Source organism: Melopsittacus undulatus, chromosome 3 (genome assembly GCF_012275295.1).
Source record: "Melopsittacus undulatus isolate bMelUnd1 chromosome 3, bMelUnd1.mat.Z, whole genome shotgun sequence".
Classification (NCBI taxonomy): Eukaryota; Metazoa; Chordata; class Aves; order Psittaciformes; family Psittaculidae; genus Melopsittacus; species Melopsittacus undulatus.
The window spans coordinates 64,491,954-64,514,889 of record NC_047529.1 but is presented as its reverse complement, the minus strand read 5'-3'; the positions used below and the strand labels follow the sequence as shown (position 1 = coordinate 64,514,889).

The 22,936-nt window shown below is 39.6% G+C and overlaps 1 protein-coding gene across 1 annotated transcript in view; it reads left to right on the top strand.

The window, feature by feature from the left end:
• CEP85L (centrosomal protein 85 like) overlaps window positions 1-22,936 on the top strand; it is a 110,295-nt gene that overhangs the window by 74,143 nt on the left and 13,216 nt on the right. Inside the window, exons 4-8 of the mRNA XM_034060755.1 lie at window positions 4,688-4,809; window positions 17,280-17,397; window positions 19,453-19,629; window positions 21,785-21,937; window positions 22,198-22,352. Coding sequence (XP_033916646.1) covers window positions 4,688-4,809; window positions 17,280-17,397; window positions 19,453-19,629; window positions 21,785-21,937; window positions 22,198-22,352 — 725 coding nt within the window. The remainder of the gene's footprint in view (window positions 1-4,687; window positions 4,810-17,279; window positions 17,398-19,452; window positions 19,630-21,784; window positions 21,938-22,197; window positions 22,353-22,936) is intronic.

Sequence of the window (22,936 nt, the reverse complement as noted above, 5' to 3'; positions counted from 1 at the left end):
GCCTTCCTTTTAGAGTGATTTGAAATTAAGGCCTGATTCCATGGTTGCAGCCTCCGTTCAACTTTCTTGCATGAGAGTCCCTAGCCCTGTCTTGTTTTGCTGGCAAGAAGATGGGTGGGCCTTGGGGTTGTCTGAATTAAGGTTGCTGTTGAAGTGAATCACTTGGCCTGATGTTAGGAGGAAATCTGGGTGGGAAGGAAGCAATGGGTTAACCCTTCTTTCCTTACCTGGGGAAGGGAGCAGCTGCAGAGTTCATCAAGGATGACTGCTCTGCCTTTACAGATCTAATCCTTTTCCCATCACAGGGAAGCAAAGAACAAGAGGCTTCTCTGTGATAATAGTCCATTTGGGCTTGCTGATGCCACATCCACCTCTTCCTTCTCCCTCATTGCTCAGTGAGATGGTAGGGCAAGTGCTGTGCCCCTGAGGCACAACCTGTGAAGACACTTCTATGTGGACACTTGTATTCCTTTCCTCCACTGTCAGATGAATAAAAGGAACCTTTTGTGCTCTTGCTGACATTGGTTGTGCAAATTATTTGCTTTGGATTAGCTGCTGCTAGGGAATTCTCTTTCTCTTGAATACTGAATGTCTGTAAAATGCAGAGAGAGAAGAACGTTACCTGCAGAGGGGGGGTTAATGATAGCAGGGCAGCACAGGCAGTTGGTCGAAAGGGATCATTTACTTTGCTTAAATTTTGTTGCTTTCCTCACTGTTAGTAATGGGCTGTGAAAACTTTACAGCAGTAGTAGAGATAGCGCTAAATTACTTAAACTGCAACTTTCAAGGAAAAAAAACATTAAAATCCATTGCTGCTTTTGAGCAACCTGGTCTAGTGGAAGGTGTTCCTGCCCATGGCAGGAGGCTTGGAGCTAGATGAGCTTTAATGTCCCTTCCAATCTCAATCATTCTGTGATTCTGTAATTCTGCGATTCTGTGAGATTAGCTATTACTTTGTCATTTTTCGACTACACCTTTACTTCGTAATACAGCACACTACAGGAAATGCTGTGCTACTCTGTGCTGAGACACTGAACTGCTTTAGACTGAAACGACAAGCATGTTTGGAGATTATTTTGGTTAGCACTATTAAAGCCCCAGCCATGACTGGCCTAACTTATTCAAATGTTGTCCAGAAAAAAATTATTTTCCCACTGTTAAGAAACATGATGGAACCAGTCAGTAATGTGTGTTCTGGTAATAAATGTTTGCATATAGGCTAGCATAGGAAAGATTTTCTTAATGTTTTTTTCCCCCAGCAGCTAACTGTGCCTCAACAGTGACTTGAAGGCTAGCCAGCTTGTGAAAGTCAAGGCCAAGCCCTTGTCAAAAAACCAACTAGTGGGGACCTTTGGATGCCACTGTGTAAAAGATACTGTTTTAACTGAACAGATGTTCTCAGTCCAAGGCTGATAACTCTTGGCAAAGGTGTCAGGTGACAAAAATAGTTGTATTTTATAGGGCAGATGGAAAAGAGTCCTGTATTTCAAGTTGGTATTTTGCTTTGTAGCTGTGGAGAATTCAAGTTGAGGACTTGAAGCTGTGTATGGCTTTCTGTATGAGTCCTAAAAGTGTAGCTTACTCTCATTATTTGACTTTGTGTGCTTGGGAGACAAAATACTTGAGTATAAATGGACCACTTGTATGTTGCCACACCATTCAAAGCAGCTAGAAAGCTGTTTGGAGTAGTCAAGACCACGTGCTCATAAATGAGACAAGTGTCTTGTAGTTCTTGGAAGCACTAAGAAGTAATTTTAGCTTTTTTTTATTTGTTTGTTTTTTTAATTGGCTGAAACATGATCTCAGAAACCATTTTTTGTTGTTTTCAGCTGTTCAGAGTGACAAATTGAAGCACAGAGTTATAGTACGAAATATTCTATTTGTTGTTACGTATGTATATACTCCATAAGATTAGCTATATTCCAAAGCCAAAAGCACCTCAGTCAGTCAGCTAAGGAGGCTTTATATAGTAGGTTAAAAACCAAACCAACACACCTAGTAGCATTTAATGGACAAAATACTGGTCTGTTCTTTGCAAAACTTCTTGCCTTGGTTTTCAGCAGCTTTAATGTTTAAATGACTTTTAGTATAGGCACTTACTGTACAAAGTTGAAGAGTTTCTTTCTAATTTTAGGGCAAACTATTAAGTTTGCAGAGGTGCTAGATTGAAGTAAGGAGCTTCCTTTGAAGAATTTTGCTAGAGAATAACTGGTAACTTCTAGAATGTATTCAGTTAAGATGGGTTCATATTTAAATAGTTGTGTTTAATCTCTTTGTTTCTGTAGTTTAGTCTTAAAGACAAAATTCACCTTGTTCACTAAATGGGTTGATTTGCTTTATAAAGCCATATATTTCTTGTTTGTCATGTCAAACCCTCGTGGGCTGTTTCTTTTGGGTAGAGATGGAATTTCTGGCTCTGAAATTTTTCTAATCCCAACTGCATTAAGGACTGTTTCTCTCTTTTTTTTTTGTCTGTGGTGTAATGTTATTGAGGGGGATATAGAAAAGCATTCTTCAGCACTGTAGAGGGAGAAACAAAGGAAAAAAAATCATGACACAGTGTACAGTGATAGTTCCTGGTGTTGTCACTTTATATTGCATGACATGGCATCTGTGACTAAGAGACTTTCACTGAAATAGTTTTGAGCTGGTGTCTGTTAATTCAGCCAGTCATGTGGATAACTGTAATACAAAACAATATGTGACAATCCTAAAGTATTCTGTAAGCACCAAACACGACTTTGAAGTTTATCTGGTCTGGATTGAGTGACCCAGGCAAGGTTAAATTTAGATTCATTGATCCTTAAAGACTCTGCACATGTATTACTTACAGGAAGAATCATGACTTGGTATCTTTCCTAAGTCTTATTAGACTGTTGCCCAAACAAAAAGGAGCTAAGGTGATGCCACCGACTTACGATTTTTTTTAATGGTAATATTGGTCATTGTGCATGAAAGATGAAGCGAGACAACTGTTAAATCCATCACAAATGAGTAGATCTTAATCCAGGTAGCACTTAGCTTTGCTATACTTTGCCTCCCAGTAGAGCACAGTGCCACCCTTAACGTAACTTCCTTGAATAACCATAGGTTTAATGAACTGACTTACCAGAAATTGCAGATGCTACAAATTTCATTCCCACAAAACTTTCAAACCTAGAATGTGCTTGCAGTGAGCAGTGGTATAGGTGCTTTTCTTTAGGCACCACATTGAGAGAATTTTCAAATGCTTTCTGTTGGTCTTATTGCTTGGGGGATGTAATTATGAATGAGCATGGAACAAGAAATATAAACCATAGTCATATGAGCTAGCAGTGTGCTCTTGCAGCCCAGAAAGCCAACTATATCCTGGGCTGTAGCAAAAGGAGCATGACCAGCAGGTTGAAGGAGGTGATCCTGCCCCTCTACTCTGCTCTCGTCAGACCTCACTTGGAGTATTGTGTGCAGTTCTGGTGTCCTCAACATAAAAAAAGACATGGAACCATTGGAACAAGTGCAGAGGAGGGCCGCGAGGATGATCAGGGGACTGGAGCACCTCCCATATGAAGACAGGCTGAGAAAGTTGGGGCTGTTCATCCTGGAGAAGAGAAGGCTGTGTGGAGACCTCATAGCAGCCTTCCAGTATCTGAAGGGGGCCTACAAGGCTGTGGGAGAGGGTCTCTTCATTAGGGGCTGTAGTGATACGACAAGGGGTAATGGGTTCAAACTTAAACAGGGGAAGTTTAGGTTGGATCTAAGGAAGAAATTCTTTACTGTGAGGGTGGTGAGGTACTGGAATGGGTTGCCCAGGGAAGTTGTGAATGCTCCATCCCTGGTGGTGTTCAAGGCCCGGCTGCACAGAGCCTTGGGTAACATAGTTTAGTGTGAGATCATAAAAAGAATAATCTTTTCTTCAGGATTAAAAAACTGGTGGAGGATGGTGGTACTTTGTGGTAGCTGATGCTGGGATCTCTCATTCTGATCACAAAAGTTCTAACTAAAACTTTCCCTTATGTGGATTCCTAATACAAATATTTTTTTATATAAAAACATTTTTTATGTTTGAGTATAAAAATTTTCTTGATAAAACATCCTAGTTAGTTGTTTACTTTTCTTTCAAACCATAATGTTGTTGGTTCATATTAAGTTCAACTGTAGCCCTCCATTCATTGTAAGGCACATAGCCTGGCTTTTGTGAAGATGAATGGAAAGTCTGAAACCTGTTACTTGTGAAACTTGGAAACAGAATTTAACCAGAACTGTATTCCCTTATTGTGTACTTTAAATATACACACATCAAGGCGAATTTTTCTATATGCTAAAGTTACAGGTGGGAGTCAAGCAAGTGAATGGTAACAACTGTCTGCAGTTACCAGCAGGTCTAAAGCCATCAAGCCAACTTGTTTGCAGTGCTTACAAGAATTGCAGCAGGATCTGAACACTTTGTGATGTTTATTGTAATTATGTAAATGATTTTAAAAAAACCAAAAACGATAAACTGTTTTAAGTCACTGGCACTGGGCTGAAGTTTGTTTCAAGAAACTTTTTTGTAAATAAGATTGTTATACATAAAGCAAATCTGAATTAAACTGAAAAACAATTGTCAGGTTCTGAAACAACAAACCGCTTTGTAAATGCCCAGATAGATATCTAGGATACTATTTACCTCTGTTGTTTAGGAGGCTAATTTTACAATTATTTTATGCAGGTTCCAAGTGGAACGTCTCGTCAGAGTTACCCAGGTACCAGCTATCAGGACTTCAGCAACTGGGAATCTCTAATGAAAATTAAAGAGGGTCTGCTAAGACAGAAGGAGATTGTGATCGATCGGTGAGTAACCTGCTCAGAGCTTCTGCTTGCACTGATGAGATGATATAAAAGCTATGATGTACAAACTGACTTGCAGGAGAGGTACTTACTTAGTTAAGTTGCTAGGTCCCGGTCCATTGTACCAAAATACTTGAGAGCTAATTCTTGTGGGAGTTCTTGATGTTTGGATAAAATGAGGCCTTAACCGAAAAAATGTGCTTTTAATAAAGGGCTTGAGTTTGCTTGTAGGACATCCAAGAAGGGCGCTTATATATTTGACATAAGTGTCATTTGGCTCAGTCTGTGTTTCAATAATAAAGTCTTGACTCGTGGCTGAGAGAAGAGTGGTTGATCTTGAAATAGTTGTGTCCTCTTATTGATAGTTTGCTCCACAGCATGAGGAGAGCTGTGTAAAGCAGGTGTGTGTGTGTTGATCACAGGAATGTCAGGCATCCATTATGAATGTTTTTTATACTTCATGTACCAGTTCCTTTCTTTTAATGGGTGGACAATTTGGGCATAATTTACTTTGGGATTAGGAGGATTATGTTTGTGTAAGATCTTTTCCTTCCTCTGTTGTGACCGAGCAAGAAAATGCAGTGGTTTAAGGTGTTTCTGTCCTCTAGTAATCTGCCCAGTAACTCTGCTGGCACTGTAGTGATGATGCTTGGCATCAGCTTACTCAGTTTGATGGGGTGCTTAGTGTGCATTTACCTGCCTCTGCAGCTGAAGATGGTACACAAAGGTACAAGCTGCAGGGGCTGAGGCATGGGCACACCATCTCACTGCCAGCCTTCTTGCAGGGGTTTTTCAGGCTTGCTGTATCAATATTAGTGCTGTATAACCTGCAGCACACCTCTCGGGGCTCAAGCTGTGAGCAGTGTTTGGAAGTACGTTGCCCATGATGGCTAGCAGCAGTCTTTGGTGTCTCTGCTGATCATATAATCCTCTGCACTCTACGTGAAGGCTTGTTATCCAATGGCAGAGGCAGTTCACATTATTCTTTTCACACTGGAAAGGTGTTTACAGTCAATGGTGAAGTTTCTGAAGTGACAGCTTGTAACCTAGTTGCCTGCTAACATTACACAATACTGCCCATGTTGAGGAAGAAAAGCTATTTCTTGATATCTACCGGCAGTGTGCTGCTTCTTTTTATGTACAAGTAATACATTTGTGTGACTTAACAATAATGAATACTGTTCTTTCTGGATTTCTGACCAGAAGTTGGTTGAGATGATTCCTTTTCACTCCTCTGAAAAGGCAGAATATCCCCTAGAAGCTACTGAAGTGAAACAAAGACCACTTAGTGATGTTACAGGCATTTCCTTTAAGTACATTTGGTGTTATAGTTAATCATGTTGTAAATCATAATAATGTTGTATAATAATACATCACAAAGCTCTTTTTTAATGTTGAGTCTCCATTCAGGAAAAACATTTGACTTAAAAGTTAGTTATTTTAGAATTAAATAAAATCACATGAAATACATGATTTGTATTATTTAAAATTAGTATAAAATAATGTTTCATATTTAAAGAGATAATTTTTTATTTTAATGGGAGATAGTATTTTCTATGACAAATTAATTTTGATTTTACTCATGGAGAAAACAGTACATAGCTGCTGCTCAAAATCCTACAGATAGAGGTCCATTATAAAGCAGTGATGTTACATTTCTTACCAGATGGGTATTAATAAAACTTAACTGTGAATACTACCTTTCTTCAAGGTAAATGAAGGGAAAATTTTGATACTACCCATATTTAACATCTGGGGACACAGGCTTTGCACTGAGAGTCAAGATGATGTTTGAGAGTAAATCTAGGTCTTCCAGCTCCTGGTCTTACTGTGCTTATAAACTTCTTTTCAGAATTCGAATTTGTTTTGAAATGGTGACTTAAAATAAAAATACCAAGTTTGCTAAAGTGTGGTTAATTAGGATTCAGTATGGTGCTAGTTAAATTACAGAATTTATGCTTTCAGGAAGCGGAGGAGGAATTCTTCTGTTGACTGAGGTTTGGTAGTAGGTGTTTGCTGAGAAGACCCTTTTGTACCTGTGGTTTTCATGGAATTTTAAAAGGTGTAGCCATACCTCATGGTGAATTTACTAGTTACTTGGTAACTAGAGGATGCCTGCAAGACTTGTTTAATTGTGGCTAAAGAGAAGCTGTCTGGAAGCTGTTGGAGCAGGTTAGCAGCTGGCATGGTGCTCCAGTCCCAGCTGTTTGCTGCTGAAGGGTACGAGGAACAGCTGAATGAAAACAAGCATACCAAGAACACCTTTCTCTTGCCCTTGTCAACAGCCTCACTTTCAACCACAGGGACATTACCCATTTTTTTTAAGGTTAAACTCTCTTCTATTGGGAATTACAGTGGGGTGCTGCTAATCCAGGAGGTGGAGATTAATGTCACACCACACACCTTGCTCTGCAGGGCGGTGCTTAAATCTGCTGATACGTAGGAAATGGAGGCTCTGTATGGGGCAGTATCCTTAAACTTTTCTACCTTTATCTTGTCGAGAAAGGGAGGAGGTGCCAGGAAAGGAAAGAGAAACCTGCTGCCTGCTTCCTTTCTTCCCACACAATGATATAAAAGCAACAAAAATCCGGCCCTTCGGATTAGGTTTTTAAACTTCCTTGCTTTGCATCAGAAATGTAGCAGTTTGGAACAGCTGCAAGCAAGTTTCAAATAGTTGTTAAAAATGATGCAACGATTCAAGGGATAATGCTTACAATGCAAGTAGTCATTCTTGGGTACTTTGGTGTGTCACTGGAAGGTCAAAGCTGTGAATAGAATGTTTAAAAAACGCAAACAGCCACTTGCATCTCTGACTACAAGTGACTTGATTTTTATTGTGTACACTGTGTTGAACAGCAGATTTAATAATAGATTAGTTAAAAAGATTTGCATTGTGTAGTCTGTCCAGCATAGCAAATGCATATTTTAAATATACACAGTAGCATAAATGCGTGGTTTTAAAAGTGGGTTTGGGTTAGCTTTCTAAAACTGCTGTAGGAATCGCTGCCAATCTAATGAATTATAGCCGGAGGATAGTTTTTAAGTCTGATCGTAAAAAACAAGGTGGAAACTACTTTTAGAAAGCTAAAATGTGGCATGAGGAAGGGAGCCTGGGGTGTGTGTGTGTATGGGATCACTATGTCAGTTCTTTGAGGTGTGTGTCTTATTTTCTCCAGATACGAACTGTTGGTACAGGCTGTGAATAAGGACTTACAGATTCTATGTGCAGGAGGAAATGTGCTGCTGTAACAGTTATTACTAGAATGTCTATCACCTACTGTACAAAATAATTGGATTATATCACTGCCTTACTTCTCTGGTGGTTAGTATGTAACACGACAGTATATTTAGCACCAGAGGGAGCCAACAGTGCTTGTATTGGTTTAGAAAATTACAGCATCACATTTTAATTCTTTGTGTGGCTCCTCTGTTCAGTACACTCACGACCATGAAATTACAGTGTTTGGTACAATTGTGAACGTCTCTTGAGGCTGGCCAGCCATTGTGAATGTCTCTAGTGTGGTCCTGGCACTGTTTGTTTCACAGGAACTGTGTGTAGGGGGTACATGAATAAATGCCAAATATCTGAACATATGACATAAGCTGCTGAGAATAACACTGCATGCAGTCCAGGCTTGTGCATGTGGAGCTGAGTGCTGTTCTCTTCCAGACAGCTTAAGGGCATTTGAACAGCTTTTTAAAAAAAAGGTAGATATAGAAGTATAATTCTAGTGAAGGGCTGCCATTCCTCAGGGCATAATAACATTTACATTCTTAAAGCAGTTGCTAAATCATTAGCTTTCCATCCATATGTGTACTATGCTTATTTTCACCAGGGCAAGAGAGTAAGATTGTCCTTGCCTTGTGTCAAATTGTCCTGACTTAAGTCACTGACATCAAACTGTATGTGTTCTAAGTGTTCCTGTTATTGATAGCGTAAAGCTGTAATTTTCTTAATTTGGGACGGTCTGTTAAGATCTGCAGCATTAGCATATCCACTTGAGTGATTTTTGAGAAGGCTTTGAAGTTGTATTCTGCTGAGGGTCAGAGCATATGCATATATAACTGTGAGTCCTGTGCAAGGAGTAGGGCTGTGAGGAGCCTTCTCAGAGTGCCTTGCTATGTAAAATGTTCTTTGCTTGCAGTAAGCCTGAAAAAGGTACATTTATCTTTTTCTGACACCACCCAAAACCCAGGTAACTTGTGATTAAAGCTTTTGTATCTTGGGCTGGTAAACTTTCAGGAAGATTTTGTTACTGCATAGGTGTTCTGTCATGAAATGGAATTTGTCAACATTCATTTTCACATAATAAACTTGGCACTAATGAGAGGATGTAGGGCTACAAAGGACCTATAGGGCTACAAAGGACCTATATGCCAGACCCTAGGGAGAACAAGCTGTGTAGTGGTGTCACTCCCGGTGGATGTCATTGCTAATTGCTATCTGCAATAGAAAACTTTTTCTAATATGACTTAGTCTTTCCTCCTAGGTCATGTTTTCTAGACCTCTGGTGGCTTTCATGTTCCTTGAGATATCTCCAGCTGATTAGTGCACCTTCCCTGCCTGCAGTGTCCAAACTGACCAGTTCAGGCCTCCCTCTGGTTGGGCAGCTCATCTCCCTTGCAGGCCATGCTTGTGTAGTGTTTGCTTCTTGTGGTATAACATTGTGTAGTTTTGGTCAGCTGCAATCCCAGATCCTTGTCTGTGGAACTGGTGCCAAGCTCTTTTCTGTTCTGTAGATGTAAATGTTTTTAGGAAGTTCTGGTATTTGGCAGAGCTGAGAACAGCAGGGAGGTGCAAGGCTTACTCTGTATTCATCCTGTTGGGAGACTGCTGAAGTTGAAAACCTCCCACCATGGGAAGTGAGGGTGCAGTCCTCTGATAAGACAATGTGTCCCACTCATGCCACACACCCCTTGACAAAGTAGCCCACAGCATACTGTTGCTGACTGTGCTTTTGCCTGCCTTGATTCAGCACTATCTACCTCCCGTGGGTCAGGCTAGCATTTCAAGCTTCCATCAATTTGGAAAAGTCATTTAAAAATAACAGTTGAACCAGAACAAAAATCACTTCTTGACTCTGAGGTAGTGTTCCCCTCTTCTCTTAAAGATAAGTTGTGACTGGTGGAAAGGTAGTATTCACTTTGAACTGCAGGCTCTTAAAACAGACTTTATTGCATAGGAAGTTTGAGATCATCTTTTCTCAAGAGCTTTGCTGATGTTGGAGTTCTTTGGCAGTATCTTTCAAATTGCGGAAGACGTATTCCCATTGTTTTTAGGACTTTTTTTACTGCTGATGTCTTTCCCTATCAGTACTCCGCACGTTTGGACTTGTGGTCCCAAGGGATCATGCCTTTAGAACAAAGGGATATAAAAGTTAGTATCCAACTTAAGCAACAAAACAAAGCAGCGTATCTCCAGCTGCTGTGTGGAATAAGTTGTAGTACAAAAGGACCTATATTACACTGTACTTTACATCCTAATTCTGAGGAAATCTGCTCAGGCATTTTTATATAAAGCAACTCTTTCTCACTACCTCATAATTCTTTAAGGTAAGCATCGATTGTTATTTGATTTGTTATGAAGTTATTAGTGTCCCTTCTTTAGTGGTGGGGAAAATGCTGTTCTAATGTACCTGAAGTCTTTGTAGATCCTAGACCTGTATCTATAGAAGATAGAGGGATTTAGTAGTAGCGGGACTACATAATGTAGTGGGGCACCTAGATTTACACTAATTTAAATATCTTAAAAGTTGAGGGGAAAAAGTGTTTCTCTGACAGACATGGATTTTTAAAGGCTTTTTCATGTTGGAGTAAGTGAGGGGCAAGATGAGTTTATGGAGAACAGATGAGTTGGTCCCAGGTTGAAGAAAATGTAATTTATTTCCAGATGAATGCATGCATGAGTGTCTGTAAGTATGTGTCCACAGTTGGCTTGTTCTATGTGAATATGAGAAAATGATGTGAATGTCAAGTTATGTCCTCCTATTGTTTTTGAGATATACAGAGAAGCAGTTTGTATATTAAGCAGTTTATTTATTATTAATGCTGGTGTCTGAAGACAGTCCAGACTTGTGCATGGTGAGCTTTCAAAGGGGATTTTTTGAGCTCCAGGACAGAACTAAAATGAATCAAAATCACCATCTGCGTCCCACATCGATACTTTGCTCTTATGGCTGTAGCTTCATTTTACTCATTTAAATGGATCCAGTTAGTGTGAAGTGGCACCAGTGGTTTTCCTCTGGATTCTAGCCAGTTTTGTAAATAGAGTGACAATCATCCAGGATGGGGGGAGCTTGGCTGCCATGTTTGTCTGCAGATAATAGTGGCACAGGGAATATGTACCAGCAGAAGCAGCCCCTCACTGTTTGTGGGCAGAAACTACAAATTTAGCAGCCATGTAATTGAAACACACGTGTGAAGCCTATTTTTGGTCATTCCGTAGCCCACCTTTAAGAGTTTTCTGAGTCTGTCCTTTAAATACAAATGTCCTGGTAAGGTGGTGCTCTTATTACTGAGGCCAGTATTTGACTTGCCTTTCTCCCTTGACTGATGTGCAGAGCACCAGCTCTCTGGACTGCATTGCACTGATAGGGAGGGCCACAGCAGAAGTCCCTGTTCCAGTGATGGCAGTTTGGCTGCATGGTACCCACCATGTCCAGGGAGGGGAAGGAGAGCCACAGCAGTATTGCCTGGGCTCTTGTCTCTTTTTATCTCATTATTGCAGGGCCCCAGCTCTAGGGATCAGCCCCACAGTTTTAGTCTGGGCCAGCATTGTTCGTATTTCATAGAATCATAGAATGATTTGGGTTGGAAGGGACATCAAAGAATATCTAGTTTCAATCTCCTGCTACAGGCTGGGACAACTCACACTAGACCACGATGCTCAAAGCCCTGTCCAACTTGGCCTTGGACACTGCCAGGGATGGGGCAGCCACAGCTTCTCCGGGCAATGTGTTCCGGTGTCTTACCACCCTCATAGGGAAGAATTTGTTCCATATCTAATCTAAATCTCCCCTCTTTCAGTTTAAAGTCATTCCCCCTGGTTCTGTCACTACATGCCTTTGTAAAAAGTCCCTCTCCACATTTCCTGTAAGTCCCCTTTAGGTACTGGAAAACTGTTATAAAGTCTTCCCTGAGTCTTTTCATCTCCAGACTGAAAAAGCCCAAATATCTCAGCCTGTCTTCATAGGAGAGGTGCTTCTGTGCTCTGAGCATCTTTGTGGCCCTCCTCTGGACTCACTCTAACAGGTCCACATATTACCACAAGCCTGTCCCTGATTTTCATCCTACAGCTCCTTCAACCTCAGTAACTCCTCACTCTGCTCCCTCCCTTCCAGCCCCCACAGGGGCCAGGGATTGCCAGGGAGCATGAATCCATGATCCAGTGAGGTACTGAGAGCACCAGGACCCAGAAGGGATGCCAGCAGCCTCTCTGCCAACAGACAGGGCAGCACAGTGTTAGTGCATTTTCTTCTTGTCATCTGCATATACCAACTGCAAGTGAGCTGCTTATTTACAGACCTGGATTTAGGCAAGCTAGAAACAGTTACTTAGTGTTAGGTCACAACTAATGCTCATTACAAGAAAATAGAACAGTTGGTGGGCAGTTTGCAAAGGCTCAGAAAGTGTTTTTTTCCTTAGATGTGTAATTGGTTGAAAGTATTCTGGGATTGACTTTTGTCCCCACTTCTGTTATCATCAGAAAGGTAGAAGTTTGAGCTAGATTTAGTGAACCGCCCTGTTCGTACACTTGATGCTCAGAATTGACTTTCTCCCTAAACAAAGTGGCATTTTGGATCAAGGGCTTTTGCTTTTGTCAGCAGGACATTGGCAGAGACATGTCAGAACTGTGCTGATACATGTCACTTCATTGCTTTCAGTCCTTTGCGTGTGGGCTTTCAGCTTCCTGATGATTGACGTTGCTTCGGTTTGGTTTAAATTGTTGGGCTCAGCACAAATTACTGTGTGGGAATGGAAGTATTTGTGGCAGGCAGGAAGTCAGATAAGGGGAACTGCTCTCCTTAAACACCATAAAAATAATTACTCAGATTCAACATCTTCATCAGGTGGCCTATTCTCTAGTGCCAGTGGTTCCTGTAGGAATGATAGTCGGTAATCCTGGGAAAGGCAAGAGAATTGTACCATCCACCATGACAGGTTTTTAACTTTTCCTTCCTTACAAAGTTATCATTGATCTGCAGTAGTGAAACACAGATAAACCTTGAAATTTTGTTTGCAAAAATAATGAGTATTTGAGGAAACAGAAGAGAACAAAAGGGGGGGGTGTGTTTTACAACTGGAAGTAAGCCAAAGTCATTACTTTGTGAAAATAGTAGGGGTTTATGTAAATAACTTAGCTAGAATGTTAATAACTAATGTGGGAATTGGGACAAAAGAGCTGCTCATAGGGGATCATAGAGCAAGTAGCCACCACTTAAGTCAAGTATGTTGGATAACCTGTCACTTCAGCTGCATTCCCTGGAAAAGAATGTACCTGGGAGCAGCACAGGGAGGAGTTAAAGGTTATACACTTTTCATGACATATTCCTCTGAAACATCAGTTTAAATAAGGAATACTTGTAAATATTCCTCCCAAAAAGATGTTCTTCATTCCTGCCTTTTGTGACTTTTTTGTTAATAAAGTTTTCTCCACCCTCTATGTCCCTTTGATTGGCTGATAACCTTAGAGAAGGGTGTTGCCTCCTGAGGGGAAGAGGTAGGGTTGTGTCAAGGCAGACACTTGAAGTGAAAGAGTGTTTTCTGTTTGAACAAAGGAGTTGAATGAAGCCATGTGAGAAGTGCCGTGACATTTACATAATATGCCAATAACTGTTACTTTGCCATCAACATAGAATTGTAACGCTCATTCATGGATAAAAGAATAGGGAATTTGGGAAGGAGAGCAGTTTCCATGGTACCTAGGCACAGTAATTTCACTGAACCTGGTTGTGTGAGCTACAGTCTGGTTTCTGTGAAGGCAAATCTCAAGGTTGGACTTCTGTCAGATTCTCCCATATCTTGAGCTCTGTCCGCAGCCTGTGCCCACTTGTATGCAGGTCGCTTCTGGAATCACAAAAGGTTGAGGAGCTCAATGTCTAGAGACATCAGTCCTGTGTAAGACTGGGTGACTGGAAATTCCTGTCTTGAGTTACAGGAAAAAGAGTAGGTGCAGTGTAAGTACAGCTGCATAACTCCAGTGTCAGGGGGAGGGAAGGCGGGGGGGAGTTAATCTAGGGGGGTTTTAATCTTCTTGAACCCCTGGGGAGACTTGGTGCTAGCAGCAGAGAAAGGAAAGAGTGGAGGAGACTTTGGTCACAGCAGTTAGAGAATTTCAGTTTGCTCTACTCTGGCCTTCTGTGAACACAGAGGATGCATATGAGGTTATAAACTGCATGTAGAAACATACAAAGTGAGAGCATCATTCTCATGAGAGCATACGTGTCTAGAAGGTAAAATATGTCAGTTTCAGGATCATTTATATCTGGCTTTGGCCTACTCAGAGGGGCAGTTGCCATGTATCTGAGCAGAATCTTGAAAGCACCTGAAATGCTGAAGGTTGGTTGGTTTGGGTTTTTTCTGAAAGTGTTGGGATGATTGACTGGTGCTAGGGAGGCTTCTGGGGATAGTGTTCCTGCTGTAATACGTGAGCAGTGTTTGTGAGAGCCATTTGAACTTTCCACATTCCCTTTAAATAGAGCTCACAGCCTGTGGTTATGCAGTGGATTAATAGTAACAGCAGTGGGCTAACAGAGGATTAAAACTGTCTTAGCATATGAGAACATCAGTGATAAAATGCATCTGGTATGAAGTCTCCAAAGACTTATGGGATTGTATGTAAATAGTAAATATGTTTCTATGGTGTTTATCTTCTGTTCTGCTTGTGACTGCTGGGCTGTTTTCAGAATTTTTGTTCCTGGGTGCCATGAGGTTAATGGTATTTTCAGAGAGGCAGTTATGCGAAGAAGTTTTGTGTGGGATCTGCACAGCCTTAAAACATTTCTATGGTGTGTTTTGTTGGCAAGGTTTTGTAACAGTAGAAAGTTTCATGCTCTGCAGAGTGAACAGAGGCAAGCTGGTTGCACTCTGTGCTAGAGCAGCTCTGTTTCACACGGATTAATTTGTCTCACCTTTTTTCCTTCAGGGATTTGGTAGGGTAGGAAAAGGATTATGAAAGGAAATATGGTAATGTAGTTCAGACTACACTGGAAGTTCAGAAGTACTCTGAAACATTTACTCCAGGCTGTAGTGTTTAGTTCAAGCTATTGAAGTGAGTGAAGGCACTGCTAAGTTACAGTGGGCCACAAACAGGAAATTACATAGTGCCTTCAGGGGATAAGTGACAGATGGATAAGTGATTTTAAAGCACATGGGGCAAGGGTATTTTAATAGATCTGTCTAGTAAGTAATAAGGTGATAAAAAACTTAATATTACTTCTGTTCATAGGTTAAGACAACTCATACTAAATAATTTTGGTATCTGTGACCAAGCATGCACAAAGGTCATCAAGGCTTTCTCTTTTCTCATGCAGTTATACAAACTATTGGGCTCGTATAAGATCTGTTATAAGTTAAGAGCACATTCTTTTACATAATCTGCAAATCTGTTTCTTCCAAAATAAGTTCGCAGTCTTTTGTTTGTAGTGCCATGATAGGGACACAAACCAAAACTGTACAGACTTTCAGTGTTAGATATTCCTCTTACATTTGTATAAGCTTGTTTTATCTAGATATTGGAATGGAAGAGGGAAAACTCAAAATCCCCTGTGGTGATACAGAGTATTTTAAGACTTGCTACATAACACATAAATACACCAGTTGCTCTGTTTTTATGAATAGCATTAAATAAATTGTTCTAAGGGACTACCAGATTGTAACTTGTTTATACTGGTTTTTCATTCATTGCAATTCTTTGTAGATATAAAAAAAGGGAAATATAATAAGGATGTTCCATGGGAGTGCATCATGTCTTCTGTAATGTGCATAGCTTAAAAGTTCTAGCTTATGTCACTATTTTTGAAATATTAAATTCTTCTTGTGAACCAAATAATTGGGATACAGTTGGCTGATGACTAGGAGAATGTATGTAGCTAAAATATTGCCTTTAACTGGGTTTTCACATCTTATTTTTCTTCTCAAAATTTGCAGTTAGTGTCTTTTCAACTAATACATCTTTTGCGTTAGTTTATAGATTGTATAATATGTATTTTGTATACTCATGATATTTCCAAGATGTTCTTCCTCAACATGGTCCTCCCCAAATCAAAAAAAAAAAAAGGCAAAGCAACTTTTGGTCTTTTTCTGTATTTCAGGAGGATTTGCTTTCCCAGTGTGTGCACAAACAGTTCTCCCTTGAAGTTAACCTATATTTGCCGTTTATCTCCTCTTAAGATTGGGTTTTCTCATTTTTGCTCAGCATCATTATTTTCAAAAAAGCCAGTCATGCTGCATGCTTAGAGATGATGCTTTGAGAAACAGTTTATATGCTTGCCTGCAAATACATCCTAGTATAAAACAAGAAGAAAAAAGGGAAACTAAAGGAATGCACAGAATTCATTCTGAGTTTTTTAAGAAGGTTGCTATGTGTGTTTCTGATGGGTGCTGACAACTCCAGTCTGGAATCAGTTACTGAGGTGCCCATTGCTCCACAGAGAGTACAGTACACCTCACCAGGCTCTGATTTGGGCATGGGCTGAGACCTGGCTTGTATTTGCCCTGCAGTCATGCTAGTTCAAATGCAGTCATGATTTAAATAGTGATATAATTTGTGATATAATTAAATAGTGAAGTAGTAGTGATACTGTTTCTGCTGTACACTGGCCAAGTGACTGCTGTAAGAAGTTAATTGTGGTTTAGTATGCAGTATGGGATTTTACTGTAGGGGTATGGTACATCTTATATAAAGCAGTTGTTTGAGAAAATCTTAAGCAAAGCAAAAATAAAGACTTTCCTGGAAAGCTGTGTTGACTATTTTATATAATGACTTTTTGTTCCCCTTGATTTAAAATTCTTTTAAACCCATGTCAAAAGTCAGCTCTGGCTGAGAGGGGCTAAACAGAAATCCAAGTAAAATGAAGGTGTGAGGGGTTTCTGTTTTCATTTGTTTTCTCTATACTTTTTCATGTTTACACTTCTGGCCCTATGAGCAAATGACAACTAAAGCCTCTCACAGAATTGATAAAGTTTTCAAATCTACAAGATTTGCTTATTATTGCCAATTGAGTACTGGTTCTCTGGAGTGTACTTAAGTGAAAGTTACATGGCAACTATAGTTTAATAGCTCATAACCTGATGAGATTCTAGTTCTAGTGGTAAACTAGACTAGTTGCTGTCTGGCTCTGATGGGAAAATGTGCACAGTATGTAGACCTAGGATAGTCAAATAGCATTGTTACAGTATTCTTCAGTTTAAGTCTTAAGATCTGTGTCTTTTTAATCTCTGTTCCCTTTTCAAACAAAATCTGTGTATTACAGGCAAAAGCAGCAAATTAACAATCTGCATCAGAAGATAAGGGAGAATGAATTACGAGCTCAACATGCGAGACTGAGCCATCTTGTGAACTGTGAAGAACCTTACATGACTAATTTGCAGGTAGAATGGATATTTTTCTTTCAGCAAAGCTTTTCATTGCCCAGTAACTGACACCTAAAATCATGTTCACAACTTACTGCAGGCCAAAATGTGGAGCTTTTGTGATTATTGATGGTTATGTAATTGTACAGCCATAAATTGTATGGAGGAGAATACTCCTGAGTGTTGTAGTTTACCTTAACATTCGCAGATATCTAACTTACATTAATATTTTGTACATACTCGTTTTGAAATCTGATAAAAATTGGATAAGAATGAGGGATTGTGACACTGTACAAATAAGGGTTTAACAGAGTGCATGTAGCACAGTTATACAGGGAGATATTAGGCGATAAAGTAGTTTGATAGGAGGATTATCTAAAAACAATTGATGAAAAGTATTCTGAAGAGGAGAAGGAGTTACTATCCAAAGCTGTATCAATAGAGTAAATGGAAGTCTAGTGAGAAGCTTGTGAGAAGGCAAACAGAGAAGGTGGAATAACTTTGCACAAGACACCAAAAAGGAATATGGATTAGTACTTCTAGGGAACACTTACTCTGAAAGGGAATGTGTGGTGGTATTTTGGGCATACCTGTCCTGTTTTTTTTTTATCTAACTAGCACAAATAACAGAAAGTGTAAAGCATTTTTCATGGTTAGCATAGACTAACCGCGAAATGCAGATTTTAGGACTGTGGCTGCTACCCTGTTTTAGTACACACTTTCCATCTCCGGACCTTGACATATCTAAAAGGCAGTACAAAAAGAGAATGTTAGAGGCAGATATGCAGAGAAATATCTTTTTGTCCCCCTTTTATTACCTTATCTTTTTCTGTCAAAAATGCTGCACCAAGATCTCAGCTAGCATACTTCAGCATGACATTAATGTGTCCTTGGAGTAGCACAGCTGTGCATCAGGTGAGAATCTGGTTTGTGTGAGACAGGAGAGAAATTCCAGTGAAGCCTCAGTGTGAAGTTAGGTACCCAGAAACTTTTTTAGTTATATAGGAATGTGTCTTTTGATGCTTTCAGAAGTCCTTTTTTTATAAAATGCTTCAAAACTTTGTCAAGGTAAAGGTTTATGGAGGGGGGGGAAAAATACTGCAGAAACTGAAATTTTAGTTTGTGTATCTTACTATACCATAGTAGACTTCAAATAAGCAGCAGATACATTCATCTTTCATAATTCAAAGAGTTCAAAAGTTTATAATGTAATAGGATTTCTGTTTGATTTGTGTGTCTTCTATAAGATCAGCTTACAAATGCAAATCTCCTTTGATGGAGTTTTTAATCTCATTGAATGCTTTGCTGAAGGAATTTTACTAGTTGAAAATACTGTCTATAACTTCTTTAAAGATACCAATTTATGTTACTAAAAGAATCTTGAAACTGAAGGCCTAATTTTTTGCCTCCTTTTTTATCTGACGTGCAGCTGATTTCCATTTTGTCCTTGTCTGTCTGTGGGCAGTGGAGGTGGAAGAGTAATTTTCAACTTCATGAAATGGAAGGGGAGGAGGGATTTGGTATGCAGGGCAGAAGGTAGGAAGCCTGCCTTCTGATAGCTGTAGCTTCAGGTTTGTTCCTGCACCATTCTGCACCTCAGATGTGAAGCTCAAAAGTTTGACTAGTATTAATGTTCTGCTTTCGAAAGATCTTGGGACTGGAACATCTTTTAATATATTCATAGCCATTTTATAGAATGTTTTTCTTCCTGAGATATGGTATGATAACGCAATGGTAGTGATTTGTTTTGAAAACACTTTTTGTTTGGTTTTTCAAGGGGCTCATTTTGAAAAAGTCACATCTGTTCCAGAAATCTGAGGGGGAAAGTGGCCCCACACTGTTCATTTCCGTGTGTTGTGAATGTAAATGTGTCCAGATTCTTTTTTTTTTTCTTAATTTTTGCTCCAGATCCCTGAAATACATGCTGTTACCATGTGTTCCAATGTTTGAAAATCAAACCCCGCCCTTCCTGGCAGTGGCAAAAAAATGCAGGACTCTGTTCTGCTGTGCTGCTCAATTTTACGGTGATTTGTGTGTGTTCATTTGTATGATTATTTTCTTTCTTTTCATAAGCAACCGCAGTATGAGAGCACACCACTGCAGCCTCATGTTTCGGAAAGATCGGCATCTTACCTTGAGGAGCTTGAGCGAAAGTTTGTAGCATCTGGAAATACGGAATTACAACTCAGTGAATTTATAAAACTAATTTCAAACAAATCCATTGAGGACAAAAAGAAGATGGAGGAGAAAGTAAGTGTCTTTTATGTTCCAAATTTCCTTTTGTTAGAACACTTTTAAAGCAGTATATGTTCTGTTTTGCTAGAAAGCAACTTAGTATGTGCATTGCTGAGCTATTTTCAAATGGTAGACAAACTACCTGTGATCAAAAAATTGATAGATGGTGATTGTAGGTGTTAGCAATAGATAAATCTGGGCTTGTAGTTAATGCATTCCAAAAAGTGATACAAGATGAAATAGCAATCATGATGACTGTTTTAACCAGGTATCAGTTAAACTTGCCTTGAAGAAAAGCTGCTCAGCTCTGAGAATTCATGTAGCTTAAAGTATAATTACAGTAAATAATGTACTGTTTAAAAACACAGAAAGTACGAAAATTAAATCCCTATTTTTAACACAGTTTGTAGATGTGGCACTCATGATTTGAGATGCGCTCACCAGCCTTTACGTGCCTACTCAGCAGGAGCAATTCTCTCGTCACTTTGCTAGGGTGTGCAAAGTAGACTTTAGTCTCATAGGAGGAAAGGGCGTAGATAGCTGTGTTCTTAGAACTCTCTTGACAAGGGTATTTTTTTGGAGGCTGAAGAAATATCCAGTGGAAGTTTTGAATGTCTGACAATCTGCCTTTATTGCAAGCAAGGATATGCTATCGACCAAGTGGTTCCACTAAGTGGTCTACAGATACATTTTCACTGTTACTCTCTCTTCTTTCATCACTGGGCCTTACTACTGGGCTTGTATTTGTATTAATGTAGGTGCCAGGGGTAGGATCAATGAAGTAGCATCTAGCACACAGCAGCATGTGTATGGACGGCGAAGTTAAAACAAACAAAACAACAAAATCCAAAGTTTGTTTTCCCCTCAGCAGAGTCAGCAAGAGCGAACAACAAAGAAAAAAAAAACCAAAAAATTTTTTTCATCTCAGCAGAAGGTGGAAAGAATTCTAGGGGTGATGCTGGGGATTTAGAGAGCGAGGGAGGAATCCAAGGCAAACACGGTAGTTATTAGAAGGAGAGGGGTTGCAGGTGAGGAAATTCCCTATGCTGTGTATGCAGGACAAGAAAATTTGGAAACCATGTGATCTTTGTCACACAAGTACCCAGAGTATTCTGACTGGTCATCTTGTCATCCTTAGTGGTATGTGAGAAACAGAGAAAGGATTCACTTAGCTAACTGTCAGACTCCTGGCAATTCTGACCATGCAGCACTTGTGTGTGTATTTATATCACTGCCTTAAGTTCACTTTTGAGATCTTGCTAAAAGATACAAAGATTCCCAGGCTTTTGGCAGTCCTAAGTTTTGTGCTCCATGTAGAAACCTATCTCTGGAAAAAGATTCCACGTATTACTGAGTTAAACTTTTCATTAGGCTCTGTTAGTGAGCTCTGACATTGACAGTGTCGTACATTTGTTTCTCAGTGAGATGGATGTCTGAAGCACTGAAATAAAAGTACATTTAGCATTTACTGCAGTGACAACTGTTTGTTATCTGTGAATTACTACACCTTAGTCAAGCAATAAAGATACTGTTTCTCATTAAATTTCATTATGACTGGAAAAATACTATTTTTTCACCTGCCTTCAGCTTTTTTGACTTAGGTAATAAAGCAAAGTAAGTACAAGGAATGCAGGCAAAGATAACACAATATAAAAAAAACTTTTGCAGGCTGGTGGACAGGTAAGATTTACATAGAAAAGGTGTTAAAAAAGCCACTGTTCTGATGTTCTCTGATGTAGTTGTCAGACTGCATCAAAGTCAGGTTTTTGGCTCCAGTTCTTGTTGGGTGAAGTTCTTGGTCCCTGTCTTTTAACTTCATTTCCTAGGCCAGAGGTAGAAGATGGACTAAAATATTTCGTGATCATTTGTTGCGTATGAACATCTCCATTGGTGGAAAAATTAAGAATATTTTAAATTATTGAATTGTGTTTTCAGTTCACAAGGCAGGTGGAGTGCTCTGGGGAGAGGTGAAGCAACCGTGGTTTGAGGTTACATGTGAATCTATGACTTGGAGCTGCTGGAATTAATCATTGTTTGGTTTTGTTTTCTGTAGTAACCAACCCTTTCATGCAGCTGAGAGTACAGTTCTTGAAGAATGACCAACCTCTGCTTCCAAAGCAGATTTATTTTGCACTGTAATTGTAAAACATGTACTCTTCCTTTCTTCTAGCTTAAAACTAGAGACCGATACATTAGTAGCCTAAAAAAGAAATGCCAGAAGGAGTCTGAGCAAAACAAAGAAAAACAGAGACGAATTGAGACCTTAGAAAAATACCTGGCTGACCTACCAACGCTGGATGATATAGAAGGGCAGACTAAACAGGTAAGGGGATTTTGGTTTACTTTTTAAAAATAAAATTAAGCTGCCTAGTATCTGTTGTCAGACATTTACTTTTTAAACATATTTTGCTTCTGTTTAAGAAGCAAGGTATTTCAATGTTTTAGAAAACACTTGTAGTTACTAGGGTTTCTTATGCTCAGAAATGGGTCTAAGATTATACAGAAGGTAACTGCAAGGCTGTGATCTACTGTAAGGCCTTCTGCAAATGTGGCATTGTGTCTAACTAATGTAACCTATGTTAGCTGCAAATTCTAGAAGAGAAGAACAAGCAACTTCAAGAAACAATTACTGAGTTAGAAAAGAAGCTTGGAGAAGCCCGATCGCAGTGCAGAGAGAGAGAATTGCAACTGGCGTGTCAGAAGAAAAAAGAAAAAGAGCTGGTCACAACAGTACAGAGGTATGAACAGCTGCTTGGGCTGTGGCTGGAAACAAATGAACTTTACTACCTGATGTCCAGACCTGATGTTGTTTGCACTCTTAATCTATTACAATGCTAGTGATTTTTCAGGTATTGCTATGCAGAATGACAGTGTAACGCAGTAAAAAATTCAACAAGATTTTTATTTGTGTCAAGTTGCAAGTAATACCACAGAGAAGAGCCTGACCTAAGATGCTCTTCACTACCTTTCTTTAAAGATGTGGAACACCACTGCAGTGGCATCCCTGCTGTCAGATAAAGGATGGAATAAACATGTGCAGCAAAGGGGCATTGCATAGGAGCTGTCAGCACTCCTATTTGATAACTAATCCCGTCACCAGCTGTGGAAAAGCTCTGTGGAAATAGCTGACAGGTGTATCAGGGAAGGGTCAAAGATTTAAATAAATTGTAGCTATTTCTTACCTTTTCACTGAGGGATGGGGGTGTTTACAGGGAGAATCAGATGTAGTTGATCTGCTGCCATTGAACTTCCATAACTGAAAAAAGAAATGGGACAGATATCCATGAGAAGATTCCAGATGAGGCAAGGAGACATTTTAGAT